Raw genomic sequence first — 25,404 nt, 5'->3', positions numbered from 1 at the left:
ATCACTCATGAGCTTCAGCTGTACGCTGATACAAATCACTCATGAGCTTCATCTGTACACTGATACAAATCACTAACGAGCTTCAGCTGTACGCTGATACAAATCACTAACGAGCTTCAGGTGTACGCTGATACAAATCACTAACGAGCTTCAGGTGTACGCTGATACAAATCACTAACGAGCTCCAGCTGTACGCTGATACAAATCACTAACGAGCTCCAGCTGTACGCTGATACAAATCCCTCACGAGCTTCCGGTGTACGCTGATACAAATCCCTCACGAGCTCCAGCTGTATGCTGATACAAATCACTAACGAGCTTCAGCTGTACGCTGATACAAATCACTATCGAGCTATAGCTGTACGCTGATACAAATCAATAACGAGCTACAGCTGTACGCTGATACAAATCACTAACGAGCTTCAGGTGTATGCTGATACAAATCACTCACGAGCTCCAGCTGTACCCTGATACAAATCGCTAACGAGCTTCAGGTGTATGCTGATACAAATCACTAACGAGCTCCAGCTGTACGCTGATACAAATCACTCATGAGCTCCAGCTGTACGCTGATACAAATCACTAACGAGCTTCAGGTGTACGCTGATACAAATCACTAACGAGCTTCAGGTGTATGCTGATACAAATCGCTCACGAGCTCCAGCTGTACGCTGATACAAATCACTAACGAGCTTTAGGTGTATGCTGATACAAATCACTCATGAGCTTCATCTGTACGCTGATACAAATCACTCATGAGCTTCATCTGTACGCTGATACAAATCACTAACGAGCTTCAGGTGTATGCTGATACAAATCACTCACGAGCTTCAGGTGTACGCTGATACAAATCACTCATGAGCTTCAACTGTATGCTGATACAAATCACTAACCAGCTTCAGGTGTATGCTGATGCAAATCTCTCACGAGCTTCACCTGTATGCTGATACAAATCACTAACGAGCTTCAGCTGTACGCTGATACAAATCACTCACGAGCTTCAGCTGTACGCTGATACAAATCACTCACGAGCTTCAGCTGTACGCTGATACAAATCACTAACGAGCTTCAGGTGTACGCTGATACAAATCACTCACGAGCTTCAGCTGCACGCTGATACAAATCACTCATGAGCTTCATCTGTACGCTGATACAAATCACTAACGAGCTTCAGGTGTATGCTGATACAAATCACTCACGAGCTTCAGGTGTACGCTGATACAAATCACTCATGAGCTTCAGCTGTATGCTGATACAAATCACTAACCAGCTTCAGGTGTATGCTGATGCAAATCACTCACGAGCTTCACCTGTATGCTGATACAAATCACTAACCAGCTTCAGCTGTATGCTGATACAAATCACTCACGAGCTTCTGGTGTATGCTGATACAAATCGCTCACGAGCTCCAACTGTACGCTGATACAAATCACTCACGAGCTCCAGCTGTACGCTGATACAAATCACTCACGAGCTTCAGCTGTATGCTGATACAAATCACTCACGAGCTTCAGCTGTACGCTGATACAAATCACTCACGAGCTTCAGCTGTACGCTGATACAAATCACTCACGAGCTTCAGGTGTACGCTGATACAAATCACTAACGAGCTTCAGCTGTACGCTGATACAAATCACTCACGAGCTTCAGCTGTACGCTGATACAAATCACTAACGAGCTTCAGGTGTACGCTGATGCAAATCACTCACGAGCTTCAGCTGTATGCTGATACAAATCACTAACCAACTTCAGCTGTATGCTGATACAAATCACTCACGAGCTTCAGCTGTATGCTGATACAAATCACTCACGAGCTTCAGCTGTATGCTGATACAAATCACTCACGAGCTTCAGCTGTAAGCTGATACAAATCACACTCGAGCTCCAGCTGTAAGCTGATACAAATCACACTCGAGCTCCAGCTGTAAGCTGATACAAATCACTAACGAGCTCCAGCTGTAAGGTGATACAGATCCCTAATGAGCTCCAGCTGTACGCTGATACAATTCGCCCTCAAGCTCCATCTGTTAGCTGATACAAATCGCACTCGAGCTCCAGCTGTACTCTGATAAAAATCACTAATGAGCTCCAGCTGTAAGCTGATACAAATCACTAACGAGCTCCAGCTATACGCTGATACAATTCGACCTCAAGCTCCATCTGTAAGCTGATACAAATCGCACTCGAGGTCCAGCTGTAAGCCGATACAATTCACTCTCGAGCTCCAGCTGTAAGCTGATACAAATCACTCACGAGCTCCAGGTGTACGCTGATACAAATCATTAATGAGCTCCAGCTGTACGCTGATACAAATCACTAACGAGCTTCAGCTGTACGCTGATACAAATCACTCACGAGCTCCAGCTGTACGCTGATACAAATCACTCACGAGCTTCAGGTGTACGCTGATACAAATCACTAACGAGCTCCAGCTGTACGCTGATACAAATCACTCACGAGCTCCAGCTGTACGCTGATACAAATCCCTCACGAGCTCCAGCTGTACGCTGATACAAATCATTAACGAGCTCCAGCTGTATGCTGATACAAATCACTAACGAGCTTTAGGTGTATGCTGATACAAATCACTCACGAGCTTCAGCTGTACGCTGATACAAATCACTCACGAGCTTCAGCTGTACGCTGATACAAATCACTAACGAGCTTCAGGTGTACGCTGATACAAATCACTAACGAGCTTCAGGTGTACGCTGATACAAATCACTAACGAGCTTCAGGTGTATGCTGATACAAATCACTAACGAGCTTCAGCTGTACGCTGATACAAATCACTAACGAGCTCCAGCTGTACGCTGATACAAATCACTCACGAGCTCCAGCTGTACGCTGATACAAATCCCTCACGAGCTCCAGCTGTATGCTGATACAAATCACTAACGAGCTTCAGCTGTACGCTGATACAAATCACTAACGAGCTATAGCTGTACGCTGATACAAATCAATAACGAGCTACAGCTGTACGCTGATACAAATCACTAACGAGCTTCAGGTGTATGCTGATACAAATCACTCACGAGCTCCAGCTGTACCCTGATACAAATCGCTAACGAGCTTCAGGTGTATGCTGATACAAATCACTAACGAGCTCCAGCTGTACTCTGATACAAATCACTCACGAGCTCCAGCTGTACGCTGATACAAATCACTAACGAGCTTCAGGTGTACGCTGATACAAATCACTAACGAGCTTCAGGTGTATGCTGATACAAATCACTCACGAGCTCCAGCTGTACGCTGATACAAATCACTAACGAGCTTTAGGTGTATGCTGATACAAATCACTCATGAGCTTCATCTGTACGCTGATACAAATCACTCATGAGCTTCATCTGTACGCTGATACAAATCACTAACGAGCTTCAGGTGTATGCTGATACAAATCACTAACGAGCTTCAGGTGTACGCTGATACAAATCACTAACGAGCTTCAGCTGTACGCTGATACAAATCACTAACCAGCTTCAGGTGTATGCTGATACAAATCACTCACGAGCTTCACCTGTATGCTGATACAAATCACTAACCAGCTTCAGCTGTACGCTGATACAAATCACTCACGAGCTTCAGCTGTACGCTGATACAAATCACTCACGAGCTTCAGCTGTACGCTGATACAAATCACTAACGAGCTTCAGCTTTATGCTGATACAAATCACTCACGAGCTTCAGCTGCACGCTGATACAAATCACTCATGAGCTTCATCTGTACGCTGATACAAATCACTAACGAGCTTCAGGTGTATGCTGATACAAATCACTAACGAGCTTTAGGTGTATGCTGATACAAATCACTCATGAGCTTCAGCTGTACGCTGATACAAATCACTCATGAGCTTCATCTGTACACTGATACAAATCACTAACGAGCTTCAGGTGTACGCTGATACAAATCACTAACGAGCTTCAGGTGTACGCTGATACAAATCACTAACGAGCTTCAGGTGTACGCTGATACAAATCACTAACGAGCTCCAGCTGTACGCTGATACAAATCACTAACGAGCTCCAGCTGTACGCTGATACAAATCCCTCACGAGCTTCCGGTGTACGCTGATACAAATCCCTCACGAGCTCCAGCTGTATGCTGATACAAATCACTAACGAGCTTCAGCTGTACGCTGATACAAATCACTAACGAGCTTCAGCTGTACGCTGATACAAATCACTAACGAGCTTCAGCTGTACGCTGATACAAATCACTAACGAGCTTCAGGTGTATGCTGATACAAATCACTCACGAGCTCCAGCTGTACCCTGATACAAATCGCTAACGAGCTTCAGGTGTATGCTGATACAAATCACTAACGAGCTCCAGCTGTACGCTGATACAAATCACTCACGAGCTCCAGCTGTACGCTGATACAAATCACTAACGAGCTTCAGGTGTACGCTGATACAAATCACTAACGAGCTTCAGGTGTACGCTGATACAAATCACTCACGAGCTCCAGCTGTACGCTGATACAAATCACTAACGAGCTTTAGGTGTATGCTGATACAAATCACTCATGAGCTTCATCTGTACGCTGATACAAATCACTAACGAGCTTCATCTGTACGCTGATACAAATCACTAACGAGCTTCAGGTGTATGCTGATACAAATCACTCACGAGCTTCAGGTGTACGCTGATACAAATCACTCATGAGCTTCAGCTGTATGCTGATACAAATCACTAACCAGCTTCAGGTGTATGCTGATGCAAATCACTCACGAGCTTCAGCTGTATGCTGATACAAATCACTAACGAGCTTCAGCTGTACGCTGATACAAATCACTAACGAGCTTCAGCTGTACGCTGATACAAATCACTAACGAGCTTCAGGTGTACGCTGATACAAATCACTCACGAGCTTCAGGTGTACGCTGATACAAATCACTTATGAGCTTCAGCTGTACGCTGATACAAATCACTCATGAGCTTCATCTGTACGCTGATACAAATCACTAACGAGCTTCAGGTGTATGCTGATACAAATCACTCACGAGCTTCAGGTGTACGCTGATACAAATCACTCACGAGCTTCAGGTGTACGCTGATACAAATCACTCATGAGCTTCAGCTGTACGCTGATACAAATCACTAACCAGCTTCAGGTGTATGCTGATGCAAATCACTCACGAGCTTCACCTGTATGCTGATACAAATCACTAACCAGCTTCAGCTGTATGCTGATACAAATCACTCACGAGCTTCTGGTGTATGCTGATACAAATCGCTCACGAGCTCCAACTGTACGCTGATACAAATCACTCACGAGCTCCAGCTGTACGCTGATACAAATCACTAACGAGCTTCAGGTGTATGCTGATACAAATCACTAAGGAGCTTCAGCTGTACGCTGATACAAATCACTCACGAGCTTCAGCTGTACGCTGATACAAATCACTCACGAGCTTCAGGTGTACGCTGATACAAATCACTCACGAGCTTCAGCTGTACGCTGATACAAATCACTCACGAGCTTCAGCTGTACGCTGATACAAATCACTAACGAGCTTCAGGTGTACGCTGATACAAATCACTCACGAGCTTCAGCTGTATGCTGATACAAATCACTAACGAGCTTCAGCTGTATGCTGATACAAATCACTCACGAGCTTCAGCTGTACGCTGATACAAATCACTCACGAGCTTCAGCTGTATGCTGATACAAATCACTCACGAGCTTCAGCTGTACGCTGATACAAATCACACTCGAGCTCCAGCTGTAAGCTGATACAAATCACACTCGAGCTCCAGCTGTAAGCTGATACAAATCACTAACGAGCTCCAGCTGTAAGGTGATACAGATCCCTAATGAGCTCCAGCTGTACGCTGATACAATTCGCCCTCAAGCTCCATCTGTTAGCTGATACAAATCGCACTCGAGCTCCAGCTGTACTCTGATAAAAATCACTAATGAGCTCCAGCTGTAAGCTGATACAAATCACTAACGAGCTCCAGCTATACGCTGATACAATTCGACCTCAAGCTCCATCTGTAAGCTGATACAAATCGCACTCGAGGTCCAGCTGTAAGCCGATACAACTCACTCTCGAGCTCCAGCTGTAAGCTGATACAAATCACTCACGAGCTCCAGCTTAAGGCTGATACAAATCATTAGCTCCAATCATAGGCCGATACGGATGACTCTTGAGGTCCTGCTTGAGGCTGATATACATCACTCTTGAGCTCCCACTAGGCTGATGAAAATAACTCGAGCTCCAGCCTGAGACTGATGTAAAACACCCAAGCTGTATGTTGATACATATCGCACTAGAGATCCTACTTTTAAGCGTATGTCATCAATCACGAGCTCCAGCTTTTGGCTGATAACAAACACGCTCGATCGCTTTGAGCTCAAGGCTGTTATCTGATTCAGATAACTATCAAGCTGTAAGCTTTTGAGCTTCCTCTGTAGGCTGATACAAATCTCTCTTGAGATCCAGCTGTTATCTGATACAGATTACTATCAAACTGTAAGCTTTTGAACTCCAGCTGTAAGCTGATACACACACACAAATCGCTTTCGTGCTCTAGCTGCAGACTGGTGCAATACGCTCTTGCGCTCAAGCTGTTATCTGAAACGGATTACTCTTAAACTGTAAGCTGATACAAATCACATTCGAGATCAAGCTGCTAGCTGATACAATTCACTACCGAGCTCCAGGTGTTATCTTAAACATTATTTTCGAGCTCAAGCTGTAACCTGATATATGTCACTTTATATCCAACTTAAGGCTGATGCAAATAACTCTCAAGCTGCAGATGTGGATATGAACTTTCACATCATTCTGACACGTATAAGTTTTTATCAATCAATGCTTCAATGCGGCAATAAATATGCCTTTGGACAAGAATGCTATAGGGAATCTCAAGTTCAAGATTACTCTTGAAATCAGGATTGTTAGCATTTAACTTAGCTTATTGTACAGTTGAAATGAATATACATGACTTTGGAAACAGTTTCAAAAGGGGTCTAAGCCCCTTCCCTTGCTTGGATATGAATCCCCCTTACACACACAGACCCCTGGATATTTTTTCAGGATTGACAATTACAGTCGAGCCCCGTTTGCTCGAACTCGCTTGGCTCGATTTTCTCTTAAGCATTCACGCTTGGCTCGAATTCCCCGAGGATCGATGTATTTTCGCTGGTCCCTTGGAGTTCGAGCCAACGTGTAATAGTTAGATGACATGAATTAAAATCTTAATGATTTAGAATGGGCGGTGTGTGCGTAGCGAACGAGCACTTCTTAATTATTAAAATTTTGATTCAGGTCATCTAACTGACATCGAATATAACCTCATTTGCTGATACATATTCAACGCAATATCTAACGCAGGGAGTGTAATTCGGATGAGTGACAGTAGGCGGACCATTATACACCCGCGAGAGATGAACTTCTTAATGATTCAGTCTAGGACTTAATGATTGCCTATCTGCAATTTCATTGGCTGTAAATGTAGGTTGTATTTTAATATATCTTTACACGCTTACAATTTTACCTAGACTTAAATGAATAAACGGTTTTAAACTGCAGATATCAAATTTTACGAAACGTGATATATAAGGATACATCCTGATAGCAATTCGAATTAACAAAGCTTATCAACACAAGGCAATTAAGCCTACGTTTAACTCGCAGACATCTATGCTTAATCGTAACAATACGCCCTAACTAATCGTGTTCCACCATCACAAATCAAGCTTAAAATAATAATTTAGAAAATCCAAAATTTTCTGTTGAGGTACTTAAGGTAGTTCAAGGACGTATGTGCACACTTCCAGAGCTTACTGCTATACTGGTAAAGATTCGTTTTGATGTGCAAAAATGATCACAATTATTATTAAAAAAATAATTTGTATAATCACTTTAACATATATTTATCGAAGGACATCAAAATATTTTTTTCATCTACGTTTCTCATTATTAATTGGGAAAAAAAGTTTATTCATTTAATTTTAGACGATGGACCGTGACCCTGATGACCAGCAATTGCGCTCCCTTAGACTGTCGAGAGTTCTGAGGGATATAGGCGTGACCAGACAGATGGTGGTCCGGAGGAGGGAGACATTCCTGATGACGGAGAAGATGGATAATGTAGTCAATACTATAAGATATAATAGACGTTATAACATTTTTGTCGTCGGCAGCCAATCGGAAGGGACAACAACCCTCGACATGAATTCAGATTTAGATGTACTTAACTGTGACAATGATTTCACTGTGATAACGGACTGGGCAGATTGGGAACCAGGGAAAATATGTCTTCTGGTGATAAAGAACGACGATTCTCCTCCCCAGCATTGCAGTCTGCAGATACTGAGTTGTGACTGTCCACTGCCTGAAACAATGGACATGGTGCCAGCAGAATGGGATGTGGAGGAGGGCAAGGACGGCAAGGTGCTACTGACAAACACTTGGATGGATAGTGTAATGAAACAGGAATGTGGTCGGTTATTCAGGAAAAAAGGGCCATCAAGAAGTGCTGACAACGATGTAGATTCCGTTACCGCCTTTAGCTACAGTGGACCAATGCCAGAATGCAATTTCCTATTCACAAGACCAAAGCCTGGTCACTGGCCCAGACCTGAAATACTCGCGAAGGCACGTTTGTGTGAAATATTCCTCGTCCCACAGGGACACGCTGAGAGTGATCAGTCAAAACTGGAATGGAGATTTTCTACGCTATTGATTGAAAGGCTGATCATGTTTGATCTAAACATTTTGAAAATACAGGTTTATACATTTCTTAAAATCTTACGAAAGACTTTCTTCAAACCATTAGTTGGTGATAGACTTAGCACGTTTCATTTCAAAACAGCTCTATTGTTCACCCTAGAGACATATCCACCAGAGATCTGGCAGGAAAGGAACCTGCTGCAGTGTGTTATATACTGCCTGAAAACTCTTCAACGTTGGTTTAAACTTCGGTACTGTCCACATTACACGATCTCGGGAGTGGACCTGTTTGTGGGAAAACTGAGAAAATGCGAGTTTCCTCACTTGTCAGCAGTTCTGTCAGACATGATTGACAACATCATGGACTATGTCTCCCAGATAGAAATGGACCAGATAGGGGAGAGGATCGGCGACGGACACGTGCCAGTTAAAACAAGATACCAAAACACGATAGCTACTGCATGGAATTGTTTTAATCATAGTTTGTTCGCTATAGCAAACATAAGTTGGACTACTGTGACGGAAAATGACACTGTCTTTGAAATTCTGAACATGATTACGAGAGTACGTGAGATGGTAGCAAAAAGTGATATAAAGGCCGAATTAATACACGCGATAAAGTTTATGTATCAAATGCTAGCCTCTATCTCAGCCTCTACGCACTTACACTTAAACGAGCCCATACCGCTAGACACATATCGTCTGTATGAGGCCTCCCTGGACTCAGACCTCACCTCCAGCAGACTGAAGTTTGCGTCCATGATGTACTGTAGTGGTCAGTATGAGAGAGCGGAACTGATGCTGGCACAAACCGAGAGTCTGCTGCATGCCGATGTATGGCAGTGGTGTCCATGTGCGGAAAGGGCACGACAGGAACCCACCGAAAGGTTTAAAGATACTATATTTAAATTAAATGCGATTGAGGTGATAAAATCACATGTTGCATTCAGTGTTGTTTTCAATTCGTTAGAGATACGCTGTATGCCAGCATTTCTAGCGTATGAATTGTATAGAACAATTGGCCCAAAAGATGTTCAACACAGACACCCCTTGACTGGCAGATGGATGGACTTGGTCATCATCGACCCTATTGTCTTCCTGTACTATCTGCAGTACCTCACTTACAGAGAGCTTGGAGAACACGAAAGAAAACTGAAAGCATTAAACAAATTATACAACTATGTTTGCTTTGAAAGTGAATGCCGTGGTCATATAGAGACAGCGCTGCATGTACTCGGCCACTGCTATGAACTGGAAAACCGACATGTTGTGGCATGGGCATGCTACATAAAATCCCTCGAGCTCTTCCCTAACAACAACGCAGCAAGATGGCACATTACGAGACTCCTTCAGCACGCATGATGTGGCCTGGTGTGCTACAGAAACTCACTGAAACTCTATACTCACACCAACGCAGCTTGCTGTGGCCGTAGATCCTCCATGGAATTCCTCCTTTCACACATGAGCACAGCCAGGAGGCATATTTTGATATAATTTCAGTAGGCATGATTTGACCTTGACGTGCTAATTATTTATCAATTTTGCCTTTTGAATGATAGTTGGAAACAAAATTTATACTTAACGGATAATTAATGTAAATAACTGTATTAGTTTCCGCCAATTTGCTAGTTATCTTATATGCTTTTATGATGTTTTAATTTCATGCAGATTCATTCATATGCTATATGATTTAGTTTCAGCCAGTTTGCTAGTATGATATGCTATCTGTTTAAAGTTTAGACAATTTTGGTATTTTTTCCTTTAAAAATATGATCGATATTAAAGTGTAGTGTTTTGTATGTTGTTTTTTTTAGTTGCAAAAATGTTAACCGTTCAAGTCCAGTTTATACATTGTCGACAGACTCATTCATAAAGACAATTTACATCAGGAACAGGATGTTTAACAAATTGCGTCAACTAGAAATAAGTTCATCACGTGTTGCATGCAGCGCTGAATTTAGTTCAATAGGTATCTGTTTAATGCCATCATTTTGTCTTTTGAAGGGTCGTACGAGTTTAACTTTGATACTTTAACACGCAATTGTGTTAAAAAACGTTAATCCAGTTTAAACATGATCAAATTTACATATGGAACAGGCAAAAATTAGGTATATGTTAGATTAATCGCATGAGCTAGAAGCCTAGAACTGATACGATCACATGCTGCGTGTTATATCTGTTTAATGCCATTGTATAATCTATTTGAAGGGTCATTGTCTTGAAAATTTAACACGCAAATTCGTTGTAAAACGTAACCGTCCAAGTCCAGTTTAAAATTGTCGACATACTTTACCGTGCGTGTTCGGTCTTCACAATCATACTTCATCAGCTGAAATAAACATAAAGGAAATTTAGGAATGGGCAAAAATTAGGTAGAAGTTATACACATTGCGTGAGCTAGAACTGATATGATCTGTGTCGCGTGCAGCGCTGATTTTAGTTTAATAAATATCTGTTTAATGCCATTGTATTATTTATTTGAAGGGTCATGTGATTGTCATCTTTAAGATTTAACACGCAAATTCGTTGTAAAACGTAACCTTCCAGTTTTCACATTGTCGACATACTTTGTCGTGCGACTTCGGTCTTCAAAAAGATACTTAGTTAGTTGATAAAAACATAAAGGCAATTTACATCTGGAACAGCCAAAATTAAACAGAGGTTATACATATGGCGTGAGCTAGAACTGATACAATCACATGTCGCGTGCAGCGCTGAATTTAGTTGTCACCTTGAATATTTAACACGTAATAACATAGTACTTCTTAATATAGAGCTAAATTTGAAGCAACGGAAAACCCATTCACCCTTTTCGTCGGTATTTCCCCTCTGCGTACTTTGCAACGTATTGAATTTTAAATCTGCTATTGTACACTCTTGTCTGGTTAAAATTATGAAATATCGACCTGTTTATTAATATATATATATCGTGGCGATATCGCCTTTGATCTGATTTAGCAGACTGGCTTCTAGGTATTATGAAAAACAATACTCGTGTACTTGATCCAATAAAATCAAACATTTGAAGATTTTGATGAGATCTGTATGTTATCCATTCTTAGAATGGAGAGACCCAATCAATGCTACGAAATCACGACGAAAACTTCTATTTAAGCATGAATTATCAAACCTATGCCAAACTTGTCGATGAAAATACTTAAGCGTATAAATAATAAATACAAGCATTTAAACTGTTGGTGGCGTGATCCCTTTTAACCAACTTCCAAAAATAACCTGTGTACCATACATGCCTACGTCTGGTGGGGTGATACCTTTTCATTAACTTCAAAAAACAACCTGTGTACCGTACATGCCTACGTATGGTGGGCTGGTCCCTTGTTATCATCTTCCAAAAACAACCTGTGTACCTTCCATGACTTCGTCTGATGGCGTGTACAATACTTGCAAAAATTTGATGGGGGTGGTCCCTCTTTAGCAGCATCCAAAACAACCTGTGAACCATACATGCATACGTCTGGCGATGTGACTCCCCTTTACCGACTTCGAGAAACAACCTGTATACCATACTTGCATACGTCTGGTTGCGTGACCCCTTTTTACCAAGTTCAAGAAAAAACCAGTGTACCATACTTGCATAAGTCTGGTAGGGTGCTTCCTTTTTACAAAGTTCCAAAAACAACCTGTAAACCATACTTGCATACGTCTGGTGGGGTGCTCCCTTTTTACCAATCTCCAAAACAACCCGTGTTCCATGACATGATAACTGCAACAGGATGTGTAAGAGCTGCATGCTGTGCTGTGCCCAGGTATGTTCACCCAAAATACTATCTGAAACATTAAATCAAAAATTTATGTAGTAAGATGTAAGATGTAATAATGAGAAGAAAGAAAGCGTTGTTCAGGTCTGGCAATGTAACCATTTTTACGAACATACAAAAACAACATGTGTGGCGTGATCCCTCTTAACCAACTTCCAAAAACAACATGTCTACCATACTTGCAAACGTCTGGTAATGAGATCCCTATTACTAACTTCCTAAAAACATGTGCACTATACATGCCTACATCTGGTAATGTGATATCTTTTTAAGAACTTCCTAATACAACCTGTGTACCATATATGCATACGTCTGGTGATGTGATCCCTTTTACGGATTTCCAAAAACAACCGCTGTACCATATCTTTATACGTCTGGTGATGTGCTCCCTTTTCATCAACTTCCAAAAAATAACTGTGTACCATCATTGCATACATCTGGAGGTGTGACCCCTTTTAACCACTTTGCAAAACAACCCGTGTATCATACATGTATACAACTGATGGCATGATCCCTTTTTACCAACTTCCAAAAATAACTGTGTAGCATTCACGCCTATGTCTGGTGGAGTGATCCCTCTTTACCAACTTCCAAAAACAACATGTGTACCATACTTGCATACGTCTTGCGGCGTGATCCCTTTTTACCAACTTTCAAAACAACCTGTGTACCATACATGCATACTTCTGGTGACGTGATCCTTCTTTAGCAACTTCCAAAAACAACCTGTGTACTATACTTGCATACGTCTGGTGGAGTGATCCATTTTTACCAACTTACAAAAATAACAGTGTAGCATTCAGGCTTATGTCTGGTGGTGTGATCCCTCATTACCAACCTCCAAAAACAACCTGTGTACCATACTTGCATAAGACTCGTGATGAGATCCCTTTATATAAGGTTTTTTAAAAATACTAAATACTTTTGTTCGGCTGCTGAGCTTGTACCTATAGTATATTTTTTGTATAATGTATCGTTTTAAAGGGGTTTATAGTCATAGAACTCCTTGATGAAATTTGCTGCTTTTGCGTTTTCAAAACTCGGCCCGTGTCCTTGAAGATCTGCAGATAATGTCCTAAATACTGCTCAAAATTATGAGGTACATCGGTGTCACTAGACAAATGACCATTTTGAGAAGAGGACATTATCAATGAGGAAAAAATTGACGCTGCAGCCGGCAACATAATATCAAAAATAAATATAGCAAGTGTTACTTCGCTAGCTATTAATCAAAAGGGACACCAACTCTTTATCTTGTTACAACAGTGTCCGTTTGATAATGGACTGGAAGACTGCGTGCCAGGAAATGTAAGTTTGCTTCAGATAAAGAACGAGAGATCTCCAGTCATGCAATGCTGCATACAGATAATTAGACATGACTACCCACTACCTGACACATTTGATACAATGCTAGCTGAATGGAATGCGAAAGAGGACATTGAAGGCAGGTTGATGCTAAAGAACATTGTGATGCGAAAGAAGACATTGCCGGCAGGTTGATGCAGAAACACACTGGAATACAGGACATTGACGGCAGGTTGATGCAGAAGCACACTGGAATGCAGGACATTGACGGCAGTTAGATGCAGAAGCACACTGGATAAGAGGACAATGACGGCAGGTTGATGCAGAAGCACACTGGAATGCGGAAGAGGACATTAACGGCAGGTTGATGCAGAAGCACACTGGAATGCGGAAGAGGACATTGACGGCTGGTTAATGAAGAAACACACTGGAATGCGGAAGAGGACATTGACGACTGGTTGATGAAGAAACACACTGGAAAGCGGAAGAGGACAATGACACCAAGTTGATGCAGAAGCACACTAGAATGCGGAAGAGGATATTGACGGGAGGTTGATACTGAAGCACACTGGAATTCGAAAGGACATTAACGACAGGTTGATGCAGTAGCACACTGGAATGCGAAAGGACATTGACGGCAGGTTGGAATGCAAAAGAGGACAATGACGGCAGGTTGATGCAGAAGCACACTGGAATGCGAAAGAGGACATTGTGGGCAGGTTGATGCAGAAGCACACTGGAATACGAAAGAGGGCATTGACGGCAGGTTGATGCAGAAGAACACTGGAATGCGAGAGGACATTGTCGGCAGGCTGATGCAGAAGCACACCGGTATGCGAGAAAATATTGACGGCAGGTTGATGCTGAAACACACTTGAGTTTGAAAGAGGACATTGACGGCAGGTTGATGCTGAAACACACTGGAGTTTGAAAGAGGACATTGACGGTGTGCCGGAAAAATATCTTTAAGCCTTAAGTTGGTGACGGAATGTGCACGTTTAATTTCAAATCAGCGCTATTGTTCAGTTTATAGATATCGGGAATGGACCTGTGGGAAACCTGAGATGATGGGAATTTCCTCCCCTGTCAGCAGTTTTGTCTGACATGAAAGACAACATCGTGGCTATGTTTTCCAGATAGAAGCGGATCAGATAGGATAGAAGATGAATGAAGGACAGTCAGTGCCAGCTACAGCTACTGTGTGGAGTGGTTTTATTTCTAATATTGTCGTTAAATTCAGTGTATGAAATTAAATTCTATACCAACATTTGGCCACCATGGCATCCACGTGTCTGCACAGTAAACCCGCTCACCCAACCAAGAATATACCGTCAGTAAAAGACCTCCCTTGACTATGACCTGACCTGCAGCAGATTAAAATTGACATGCATGATGCACTTCATTGGTTAGTACGGGAGTGTACGATTGATGTTATTAGTCAGTTATCACCGAGGGTTAATTGCATGGCAATATATGACCGTGGAGTCAATGTGTTGGAAATGCAGAAAATGTGCCCACTTGAAGTTTTCTGCGAAATATTTACTTACTGTAATGGAAGTGATATAATGACAGGTTTCATGTAGCGTTGTTTTTTATTCATCCAAAATACGTTGAATGTCCGCGTGCCTTCTATATAAGATACACATGTATACAGAACACTAAGACGAATGGATGGACCTCGCAGTCATTGAGTCCAAACCCATCCTGTTTTACCTGCAATATCTAAAAATCAGAAAGCTGGAGGAAAAAAAAGAGGAATAGAAGCTCTAGACGAGTAAGCAAACCATATTAATGTAGGGAATAGAGGGCGTCGCATATAGAGACGCCCTACATGTACTTTGTTACAGATATTAACTGGGTTATTGATGATGTGACCTTCGCATGCTACATAAATCATTGGAAAAACTCTTCCCACAACAACGCAGCCAAATGACTTATGATGAGACTCCTTTAACAGTCATGATCCGGCTTGGAATTGGAAAACAACATACTCGCATAAAAATAACAGCCGAATGACATATCGTTCAAATCATTAGGCATGCGTGAGTGGTAGTAGAAGACTAGAAGGTGTTAAATGATATATTTCATTTTGAGAAATGCTTGAAGCTTGTGCACTCAATCAAAATAAAATCAGGAAAAACGATAGGAAATCCTCATTGATATCATTTTTCAGTTTTGGACTGGACGTCTATGGTTGAAAAGTACGAATTCACAGACATATTTAAATTGCATGTGTAGTCCTGATTTAATGAAACGAATGGAATAAACAGTTTATGTTTAAAGCTACACTCTCACAGATTGCCAGTTTTGACTTTTTTTTTTTTTTTCCAGTATCAGCTGATTTTGGCATCAATGCCTTATTTTAGTCGTATGAGATGTCTGACAATAGAACCGATCCTTAAGTTAGTAAAGCTTTTAGCCATAAAATAGCATTTATGAAAAATATGAAAAACTGCAAACTTTTGTTTTGTAAAGAGTCATATGTCAATGGTTTCTAGACATGTATGCAACGATAAGCTCATTCAAAGACAAAAAAGTAAAAAGAAGTTGTCAAAAAGGTCAATCAGTTTAAGTGCAGCTTTTAGCATTATTCTAGTGTGTTAAACTTCGTGAACTGAAACGCTTTCAAATATCATGTTTCAAGATCTTCAGATCCTTTTCGATTTCGTAATATTATCTATTGTTTAACATGCTAGCCTACAATTTGTTTAATATATTGTATTACATTGTCGATAAATATAGGGTTAGTGTTATTTATATATAGCCAAGTTTAATTGTCCAGCAAGAGATATGCAATGTTAAATTGACACATTCAGTTTAGACCAGTGAAAGTACTGTATTGACACGTCCTTAACATGTTATATACATACAGGTGAAGGAACTGGAATGATACGTCGTTAAGATTCTATATACAAACAGGTGAACGTACTGGATTTATTAAGTCAAGTTTAATCGTCTCAATCAAGTTGGCCAACAACAAATATGCACTGTTTAATTGACTCATTTCCGTGTCGACCTTTGTTTCTCTAGTTTCATGCTAGATGCGAACATACCAAGTGAATGTACCGAATTGACTTATTCTTAGGTTATATAGACACAGGTGAACGTACTGGATTGGCTCGTCCTTAAGATTCTATATACACGTACACAGGTAACCAATCCTTAAGATGTTATATAAGTGAACGTTATAAGTGAAGTCGATGCCTGCCATCTTCGCATTTTATATATATATATATATATATTTTCCATTTTATGAATATGTTTATGAACTTAATTTCATGTTTCAACTTATCATGTTGAAATTTTAAAAACAAAATGTATAAATTATTTCATCAAGATTTCAGCTAGAATTTAACGCCCATGTATACGTATTGATTGTAAACAAATCGTCTCCAACCATTACCTGTCAAGCTGAAAATAGATATAAAGAAATTCCAAAGGCGTTCTTTTGGTTGAGTTTCTCAGTGTTAAGTAAATTACAAGGATTGGTAAAGATTATCATAAAACATTTTTGGCCAGGTAAGTTTGTATTTTTGCCAAATAATTTAATTCAATGCAAGGGTTATTTGAAAAAAAACTATACGTTATTAAAATTTAAACATTTATTAAAAGCTAACCTATTTTTAATGTTCTATGACAACAAACAATAAACAGAAACGTCACAAGTACGGATTTGAAGTTCACACGTCTTAAGAATCGTTATTCACAAATAAACTGTCTTGTAAAGTCTTAACCGCCCTGTTACGTCTTCAAAATCGTTATTAAAACACACACTTACCGTCTTGTAACGTCTTCAAAACCGTTATTAAAACACACACCGTTTTGTAACGTATTCAGAACAGTTATTAAAAAAAACACACTAACCCTGTTGTAACGTCTTCAATACCGTTATCAAAACACACACTTACTGTTTTGTAACGTCTTCAAAACCGTTATTAAAACACACACTTACCGTTTTGTAACGTCTTCAAAACCGTTATTTAAACACACACTTACCGTTTTGTAACGTCTTCAGAACAGTTATTAAAACACACACTAACCGTTTTGTAACGTCTTCAAAATTGGTACATAAATACACACTTACCGTCTTGTAACGTCTTCAAAACTGCCTTTTAAACACACACGGTCTTGCACCTTATTACGTCATAATAATCGTTATTAAAAAAATCACACACTAGTTATTTAATCCAACACTAACCATTTAAAAACACTAGGTGCACAACGTCCAGGAACGTCGATTTGTTTCAAAATATGTATACACACTATGTGAAAAAATTGTATGTGTGCATTTTTTTTTCTGAAAAGGCGACAATTATGTATTACTTTTGGCGTCAGTTGCGTTTGCAAAACTTGTGCAGACAAAAATAAAAAATACGTAAGTATTCATAATTCTACCATGATGAAATTTGGTGACAGTATTCGTGGGCATAATGACTGAGTCCAGTTCGACAAAAGTGTAAATAACATAAAAATAACCTCAACGTTATGTTCTTTTTCATCAAAGTTGAAGATTTATATGTGGTGCCGAAAATTACTTGTTTTTTTACTCAGTCATAATATAACTTTTTGACAGGATTGTAGCCATATTATTTCGGTCAAGTTTTATTGTGTGATGAATCGCCTCAGTAACTGAATTATTTCCAAAGTAACATGCTTTTCTTGAGTATAACAGGGAATAAAACTGTCAGGTACTAGCATAAAAATAAATGATACATATCACAGAAATACAAGACGTTCATGAAATGCAATATGTGTTGACTATAATAGAAATACTATTCTTTTCTAAAAACCTTTTTTTTAAATGTCACACCATTATTTATATAAACCCAGCCAGATCTAAACTGCTGTAACATATTGTTCTAGTTGTTGAATACATTATGGCTTTTCATAAAATTTATAAATTGATCAATATCTTTGTTTTAGTGTTCTTTTTTGAACGGTTATACTATTTTGAGTTTACATTCAAGGCCTGCTGAAGACAATTAATATTGATGAATGGTAGAAACAACTATGACATATCATATATGTTGATTGATTTTGTCTCAACTATTCAGAGTGTAACGTATTATTTAAGCCATAAACATTTGGAATAGTCCTAATTTAGCCCTTACATTAGTTGAGAATAACCCAAATATTAACTCCGGCTTCTTTTACCAAAGGCAGGAACACTTTTACCTTTTTGAACAAGCTAGTAGTATAACCTGTATGGCCGATCGCGCTAGTAAATTTATAGGAAATAAACAGAATTGGAAATCTAAATCGAGAAAAAATAACAAGGCATTTGTGTGAAGCTGTCTCAAAGCTAATGTAGTACGCAAATTGTTGACGGGTTTATCACTCTCGAGCTCTAGCTGAAAGGTGATACAAATCACTCTCGAGCTCCTGCTCTTAGCTACTACATATCACTTTCGATCTCAAAATGTAAGCAGATACAAAACACACCCGAGATATCCCTGTAAGCTGTAAAAACACTCTCGAGCTCTCGTGGTAAGCCCATACAAATCACTCTAGAGCTGTCGCTCTAAGCTGACTCAAATCACTCTCGAAATTAAACTGTAAGCAGTAAGATGTTACAAAGCACTCTCGATCTGAAACTTTAAGCTGTTACAAAAAACTCCCGAGCTCTATTGTGGGAAAGCATCATCACTGGCTTATTTTTTAATGCTAAGAGCAAACTCGTCTTCACTGGAACTTCTACCTAAAACTTCTAGAACAAAGACCACTTTTATTGTGTGCAACTTTAGACTTATTTTTTCATGAACAATGGTCAACAGACTACAACTGTCCTAGGAAAAAAACCTTTTACAAACAAAATCTCATAAAAAAATGCAGCATGCAGTAATAGGCCACTTAGTGTGACCTTGAAGATATCGGTAGGAGCACAAATGTAAAGAGCGACACACCTTCTAATTTTGAGATGTTTGATTAAAATTTGATTGAAAGTGACAAAATTACACCTGAGACACAAATTACTATAACAATCTTCTTAGAACGGTACTATCTTGGTTACCCGGAAGCTAGATGGTGGCTGGGATGGAAGTTATGATCAAGCTTTGATATCTCAGTATGATACTAATAGCAACCATTATAAGTTGTCTTCCTTGCAAAAACTCAATAAGATTCCTACCTTCCGAAAAAAGAAGGTCTATCTTCAATGTTAATAGACATGTCATTTAAGATTTTGGCTTAACAACAGAAACGCCAGACTATCATTTCGTGTCTACTATGAACGTTGTTTTGGTGGTTACAAAATTAAGAACGATCCTCGAAAAAGGTTGACTTGTAACTCGCAAACATAAGTTATTAAACACTTTACTTTCGGATACTTTCAGACCATGGACCGTGACCCTGAAGGCCGGCATGTGATGTCACTGAGACTGTCCAGAGTTCTAAGTGACATCGGCGTCACCAAACAGATGGTCGCCCGGAGGAGGAGGTCATTTCTAGTTTTCGAGGGAATTCTAAATGCTGTCGACACTATCAGCAATAAAAGATATTGTGACACTTTTGTCTTCGGTAGTCAATCAGAAGGTACAACAACCCTAGACATGAATTCAGACTTAGATGGTTTGCAATCCATAAAAGTGTGTCGTGTGATACTGGACTGGGCAGACTGGGACCCAGAGAAATTATGCTTTCTTCTATTGAAGAACGAACATACTCCGCCCCAGCACTGCCGTCTACAGGTACTTAAATACGACTGCCCAATGCCTGCAACACTGGATATGTTGCCAGCATTAATGGATGTGGAAAAAGACGTTGACAACAGGGTGCTGCTGAAAAACACTTGGATGGATGGTGCAATACAACTGTTATTAGGTCGACAATTGATAAAACGAGGGCCATCGAGAAGTGGTCACAAATCTATAGATATAATTATAGCGTTTAGGTACAGCGGTCTGCTCTTCGAATGCAATTTCCTTTTCACAAGACCAAAGCCTGGTCACTGGCCGAGATCTGAAATACTCACAAAGGCACGTCAGAGTGACACTTTCCTCGTCCCACAAGGTCACGCCGAGAGTGATCAGTCAGAACTGGAATGGAGATTCGGCACGCCACTAATTGAAAGGCTGCTAATGTTTGATCTCAATATTTTGCAAATACAGGTTTACACATTTATAAAAATCTTACGAATTACTTTTTTCAAACCGTTAGTTGGTGATAGACTAAGCACGTTTCATTTTAAAACCGCTCTTTTGTTTACTCTGGAGGCATATCCTCCTGAAATCTGGCAAGAACGTAACCTGATGCAGTGTGTTATATACTGCCTGAAAACTCTTCGGCGATGGTTCAAACTTCGACACTGTCCACATTACACGATCTCGGGAGTGGACCTGTTCGTGGGGAAATTGAGAAGATGGGAGTTTCCTCTCCTTTTAGCAGTTCTGTCTGACATGATAGACAACATCATGGACTTTGTTTCCCAGATACAAATGGAACAGATAGGAGAGAGGATCGTTGACAGACCAAGAACAGTCAGTACAAGATATCAGAACACACTAGCTACAGTGAGGATATGCTTTGGATCTGATATGTTGAAAATATTCGGTATTTATTTCATGTCAACGACTGGAGAGAATAACATTTTCAAAACAAGGGACATTATCATAAAAGTTCGGGAGATAATTTTTGAATCCGATATATTGGCAGTATTACAACATGCAGAAAAGTGGCTATACCAATACCTTGCCTCCATGGCAGCATCTACGTGTCTTCAACGGAACCAGCCAATATCACCAGACATTTACCGCCTGTACGAGGCCTCTCTGGATTCAGATCTCACCTCTAGCAGATTGAAGTTGGCATCCATGATGTACTGCAGTGGTCAGTACGAGAAAGCGAAATTGGTGTTGGCTTACACGGAGCGTCTGCTGCATACCGATGTTTTGCAGTGGTGTGCGTGTCCAGGAAGGTCGACGAAATTTGCGCCTACCGAGAGGTTTTTACAAAAGGCTTATGAGCTTCCTGTTTCGGAAGTGATAAAACGGCATGTTGCATGCAGCGTTGTTTTTAATTCATTAGAAATATGTTGTGTACCTGGGTTCCTAGTATACGAAATGCATAGAACAATTAGTCCTGAAGATTTTCAGCACAGAAATTCAATAATAGACAAATGGATGGACCTTGTAGTTATTGACTCCAAACTCTTTATGTTCTACCTCCAATACCTCACATTCAGACAACTGGGAGAAGAAGAGAGAAGACTGGGAGCACTACACAAGTTAAAGAACTATCTTAGAGTAGAGCATAGAGGATGTGTGCATATAGAGACTGCATTGAATGTAGTTGGTCACTGCTATGAACTGGAGAACCGATATGATATGGCATTGGCATGGTACAGAATATCCCTCCGTTACTTCCCTTACAACAACGCAGCCAGATTGCATATCATGAGACTCCTTCAGCAGGCGTGAGGAATACCAGAAGAAATGAAGCACACAGTTATCGCCATAACATGATAGCTTTGATAATCCAATTAGCAGTAAGTCGATAGGCTCTATTCCATTTTCCGATGTGTTTTGAAGTAAACCATATAAACTTTCAACAAGTGTTTTGAAGTAAACCATATACACTTTCAACAAGTGTTTTGAAGTAACCATATTAACTTTCAACAAGTGTTTTGAAGTAAACCATATACCATTTCAACAAGTGTTTTTAAGTTAACAATACAATCTTTCAACAAGTGATTTGAAGTTAACAATATAAACTTTCAACAAGTGATTTGAAGTAAACCAAATACACTTTCAACAAGTATTTTGAAGTTAACCATATACACTTTCAACAAGTATTTTGAAATAAACCATATACCATTTCAACAAGTGTTTTAAAGTTAACCATATACACTTTCAACAAGTGTTTTGAAGTAAACCATATACCATTTCAACAAGTGTTTTGAAGTTAACCATACAAACTTTCAACAAGTGATTTGAAGGTAACCATATAAACTTTCAACAAGTATTTTGAAGGTAACCATATACACTTTCAACAAGTGTTTTGAAGTAAACCATATACACTTTCAACAAGTGTTTTAAAATAAACCATATACCATTTCAACAAGTGTTTTGAAGTTAACAATATAAACTTTCAACAAGTGATTTGAAGTAAACCATATAATTTTTCAACAAGTGATTTGAAGGTAACCATATACACTCTCAACAAGTATTTTGAAATAAACCATATACACTTTCAACAAGTATTTTGAAGGTAACCATATACACTTTCAACAAGTGATTTGAAGGTAACCATATACACTCTCAACAAGTATTTTGAAATAAACCATATACACTTTCAACAAGTATTTTGAAGGTAACCATATACACTTTCAACAAGTGATTTGAAGTAAACCATATACACTTTCAACAAGTATTTTGAAATAAACCATATACCATTTCAACAAGTGTTTTGAAGTTAACAATATAAACTTTCAACAAGTGATTTGAAGTAAACCATATACACTTTCAACAAGTATATTGAAGTTAACCATATACACTTTCAACAAGTGTTTGAAGTGATGCTTGCTACATGAGTGCACTTGGTGACATAGTGACAATAAACCGAACTTCAAGATGTTTAATTGATAGCCAATTACTAAATTCGGCTAGACATTTACGATTAAACAATACGAAATAAGAGACACTTTTTAAACTGATATGTACAAATTTGTTATGTTATGAATTGACATGTCCTTTTTCTAACAATCAAACAGGTAATCTTTATTGTTTGACTTGTCTTAACATTTTATGTATAATTATGTGATGCTTTTACGTGTGATCAATTTAAAAAAATACACACTCAAACATACATTTTACATAATTTTGACTCTAAATACATTTTGATGAAAAACATTTTGCTTTGAAAAAATCTCAATTTCGTCTACATTGCTTGTTATGTCGATGTTTAAAACAAATTACAATTAAAGTGAAACCAACGAAAATATGTAATTAACGAAAATGTCAATAAAAATAAGATAACAATGCTTTCTTTTGCTTTTGAACTTCAAATTGGTTTCCGTATATTTATTTTTATTTAAACAAATTTTATTCAACATCTATAAAAAACAGACAGATATAAACATTAAATGTTATACTTATATATAAAAAAATATGTCGAAACGGATTAAAACGAAAGCAAAGCCTATACAGTTTCTATAAAAAGCATAATAATAAATATTGATTCCTAGTGTAAGTACGTTCGTGCAGTATGACCACCCCTGGGCAATTCCATATGCTAAATGATGGAGATTCGTATACGGATTTAAGGAGGAGTTTCAAGAATCCAATTACTGGAAGCACTCGGAACTGTGTTGCAAATAAAGACAGCGATAAAGCCGTCTCACGTCCGATATTTGTTAAAATATAGAACCTGCCTCCCATGTCAGATCCAATCAAGAACGCGGTAATGCAAGGCGGCACTAAGTAGTTAAGAGGGTGTGTTACTAACAACTTGACATTCGCTGCTCTTTCACAACCGAAAATTAAATGGTTTAAACTGTTTTCATGGGGTCTTGGGGTACTCTCTCAGGAAAATGTTCTATAGTTTTTGTTGAATTCATTTAAAGCTGGAATGGATTTTCAAAGAATACATGATGAAGAACAGTTCCATTTTGCATGATAATGGGCCGAGAGTTCAGAATTTTATTAATGTGATAACTGACATCGTTGTTATATTTTAAACTTCAACTATTTGATGTTATGATCACATGTTTTAATATGAACAGAAACGAAAAATAAACAGCTGAAACAGTCTTCTGAAATATTGCAATAAAATGCAGCAGTTCGCAAATATTCATTAAATTCCCAGAGCTGTAACAATTTGAAAGATGACAACGATGATGATGACCTTTACACTGTTATTAACTTGAAAACAAAAGTTCTGAACAATTGAATCTTGTTGTAACTAATTTACTAGTAGGGCATAGATGACTAGTTAACTAGTTGTGCATTTCCAATGGTATATATTATTCCAGGTGTACTATTAGGTACACCGGCCGTGACAGTGAAACCAGAGCTGGGAACCGCAGTCACCTCCGCTGACATGCCTGTAAAACGGGAACCAATAGGTATACCGCTAAATAGTATATTCTGCATTAGGGTTTTTGCCAGGTTTTAAAAAGGGCAGGGTGCTACAGAAACTATCAACCTCTTGCTAAAACCTTTCTGCAATGTCTGTATCTCATGAATTTTAGAAGTTCTCAGGTATATAGATTCTAAGATGATGTACCATATTTAAACAGTCAAGATCATTGTGATTATTTTTAACAATGTCGATTTAACTCAAGTGGCAAACATGATCAAACTGCAGGGTAAAAAGTTATCAAGATGTAAGAATCTTTTTAAAGTCTGGAATGAGATAAGTTTAAATATAAAACATTTTTGTTTCTGGTCACATGCCCAAGAAGATTTGGGCTGGTGGAAGGTAGTTTTTTTTTTAAAATAAGGCATATTTAATTACTGTCAAGGGCATTTTTTGTTTTCCTATGGAACAAAGAACTAATGCACCATTTGGTGCAAAAATAGATATAGTTTTATGAATTAACAAGTAGCCATAGTTTTGGAGGAAACAACGATTTTTATTTTATACTGAATAATTGGGATTGGGCGAGGGTATGGGTCAATAAATAATGAGTCTGTGG

At 39.1% G+C, this 25,404-nt stretch overlaps 2 protein-coding genes across 3 annotated transcripts; both read left to right on the top strand.

Annotated features, from left to right (window-relative positions):
• Nucleotides 1–7,974: 7,974 nt before the first annotated feature.
• LOC128224365 (uncharacterized) lies at nt 7,975–10,050 on the top strand. The gene has a single exon (XM_052934181.1). The coding sequence runs from the start codon at nt 7,975–7,977 to the stop codon at nt 10,048–10,050; it is 2,076 nt and encodes a 691-aa protein (XP_052790141.1).
• Nucleotides 10,051–16,841: 6,791 nt separating this feature from the next.
• LOC128224519 (uncharacterized) lies at nt 16,842–23,446 on the top strand. Of its 2 annotated transcripts, none has more exons than XM_052934389.1 (2): nt 16,842–16,923; nt 20,105–23,446. In XM_052934389.1, exon 2 carries the CDS (start codon nt 20,108–20,110, stop codon nt 22,184–22,186), a length of 2,079 nt encoding a protein of 692 aa, XP_052790349.1. In that variant the 5' UTR covers nt 16,842–16,923; nt 20,105–20,107; the 3' UTR covers nt 22,187–23,446. The 2 variants fall into 2 exon arrangements, with proteins under 2 accessions (XP_052790349.1, XP_052790348.1); XM_052934388.1 differs by lacking the exon at nt 16,842–16,923 and adding an exon at nt 17,207–17,291.
• The last annotated feature ends 1,958 nt before the right edge of the window (nt 23,447–25,404 follow it).

This window comes from Mya arenaria, chromosome 17 (assembly GCF_026914265.1).
Source record: "Mya arenaria isolate MELC-2E11 chromosome 17, ASM2691426v1".
In the NCBI taxonomy this organism is placed as follows: Eukaryota; Metazoa; Mollusca; class Bivalvia; order Myida; family Myidae; genus Mya; species Mya arenaria.
Note: the sequence above shows the minus strand (reverse complement) of the source record. Positions and strands in the feature narration are given on the sequence as shown.

Coding starts and splice junctions, on each gene's coding strand:
- LOC128224365 (XM_052934181.1), top strand. CDS start 7,975: ATGGACCGTGACCCTGATGACCAGCAATTGCGCTCCCTTAGACTGTCG.
- LOC128224519 (XM_052934389.1), top strand. CDS start 20,108: ATGGACCGTGACCCTGAAGGCCGGCATGTGATGTCACTGAGACTGTCC.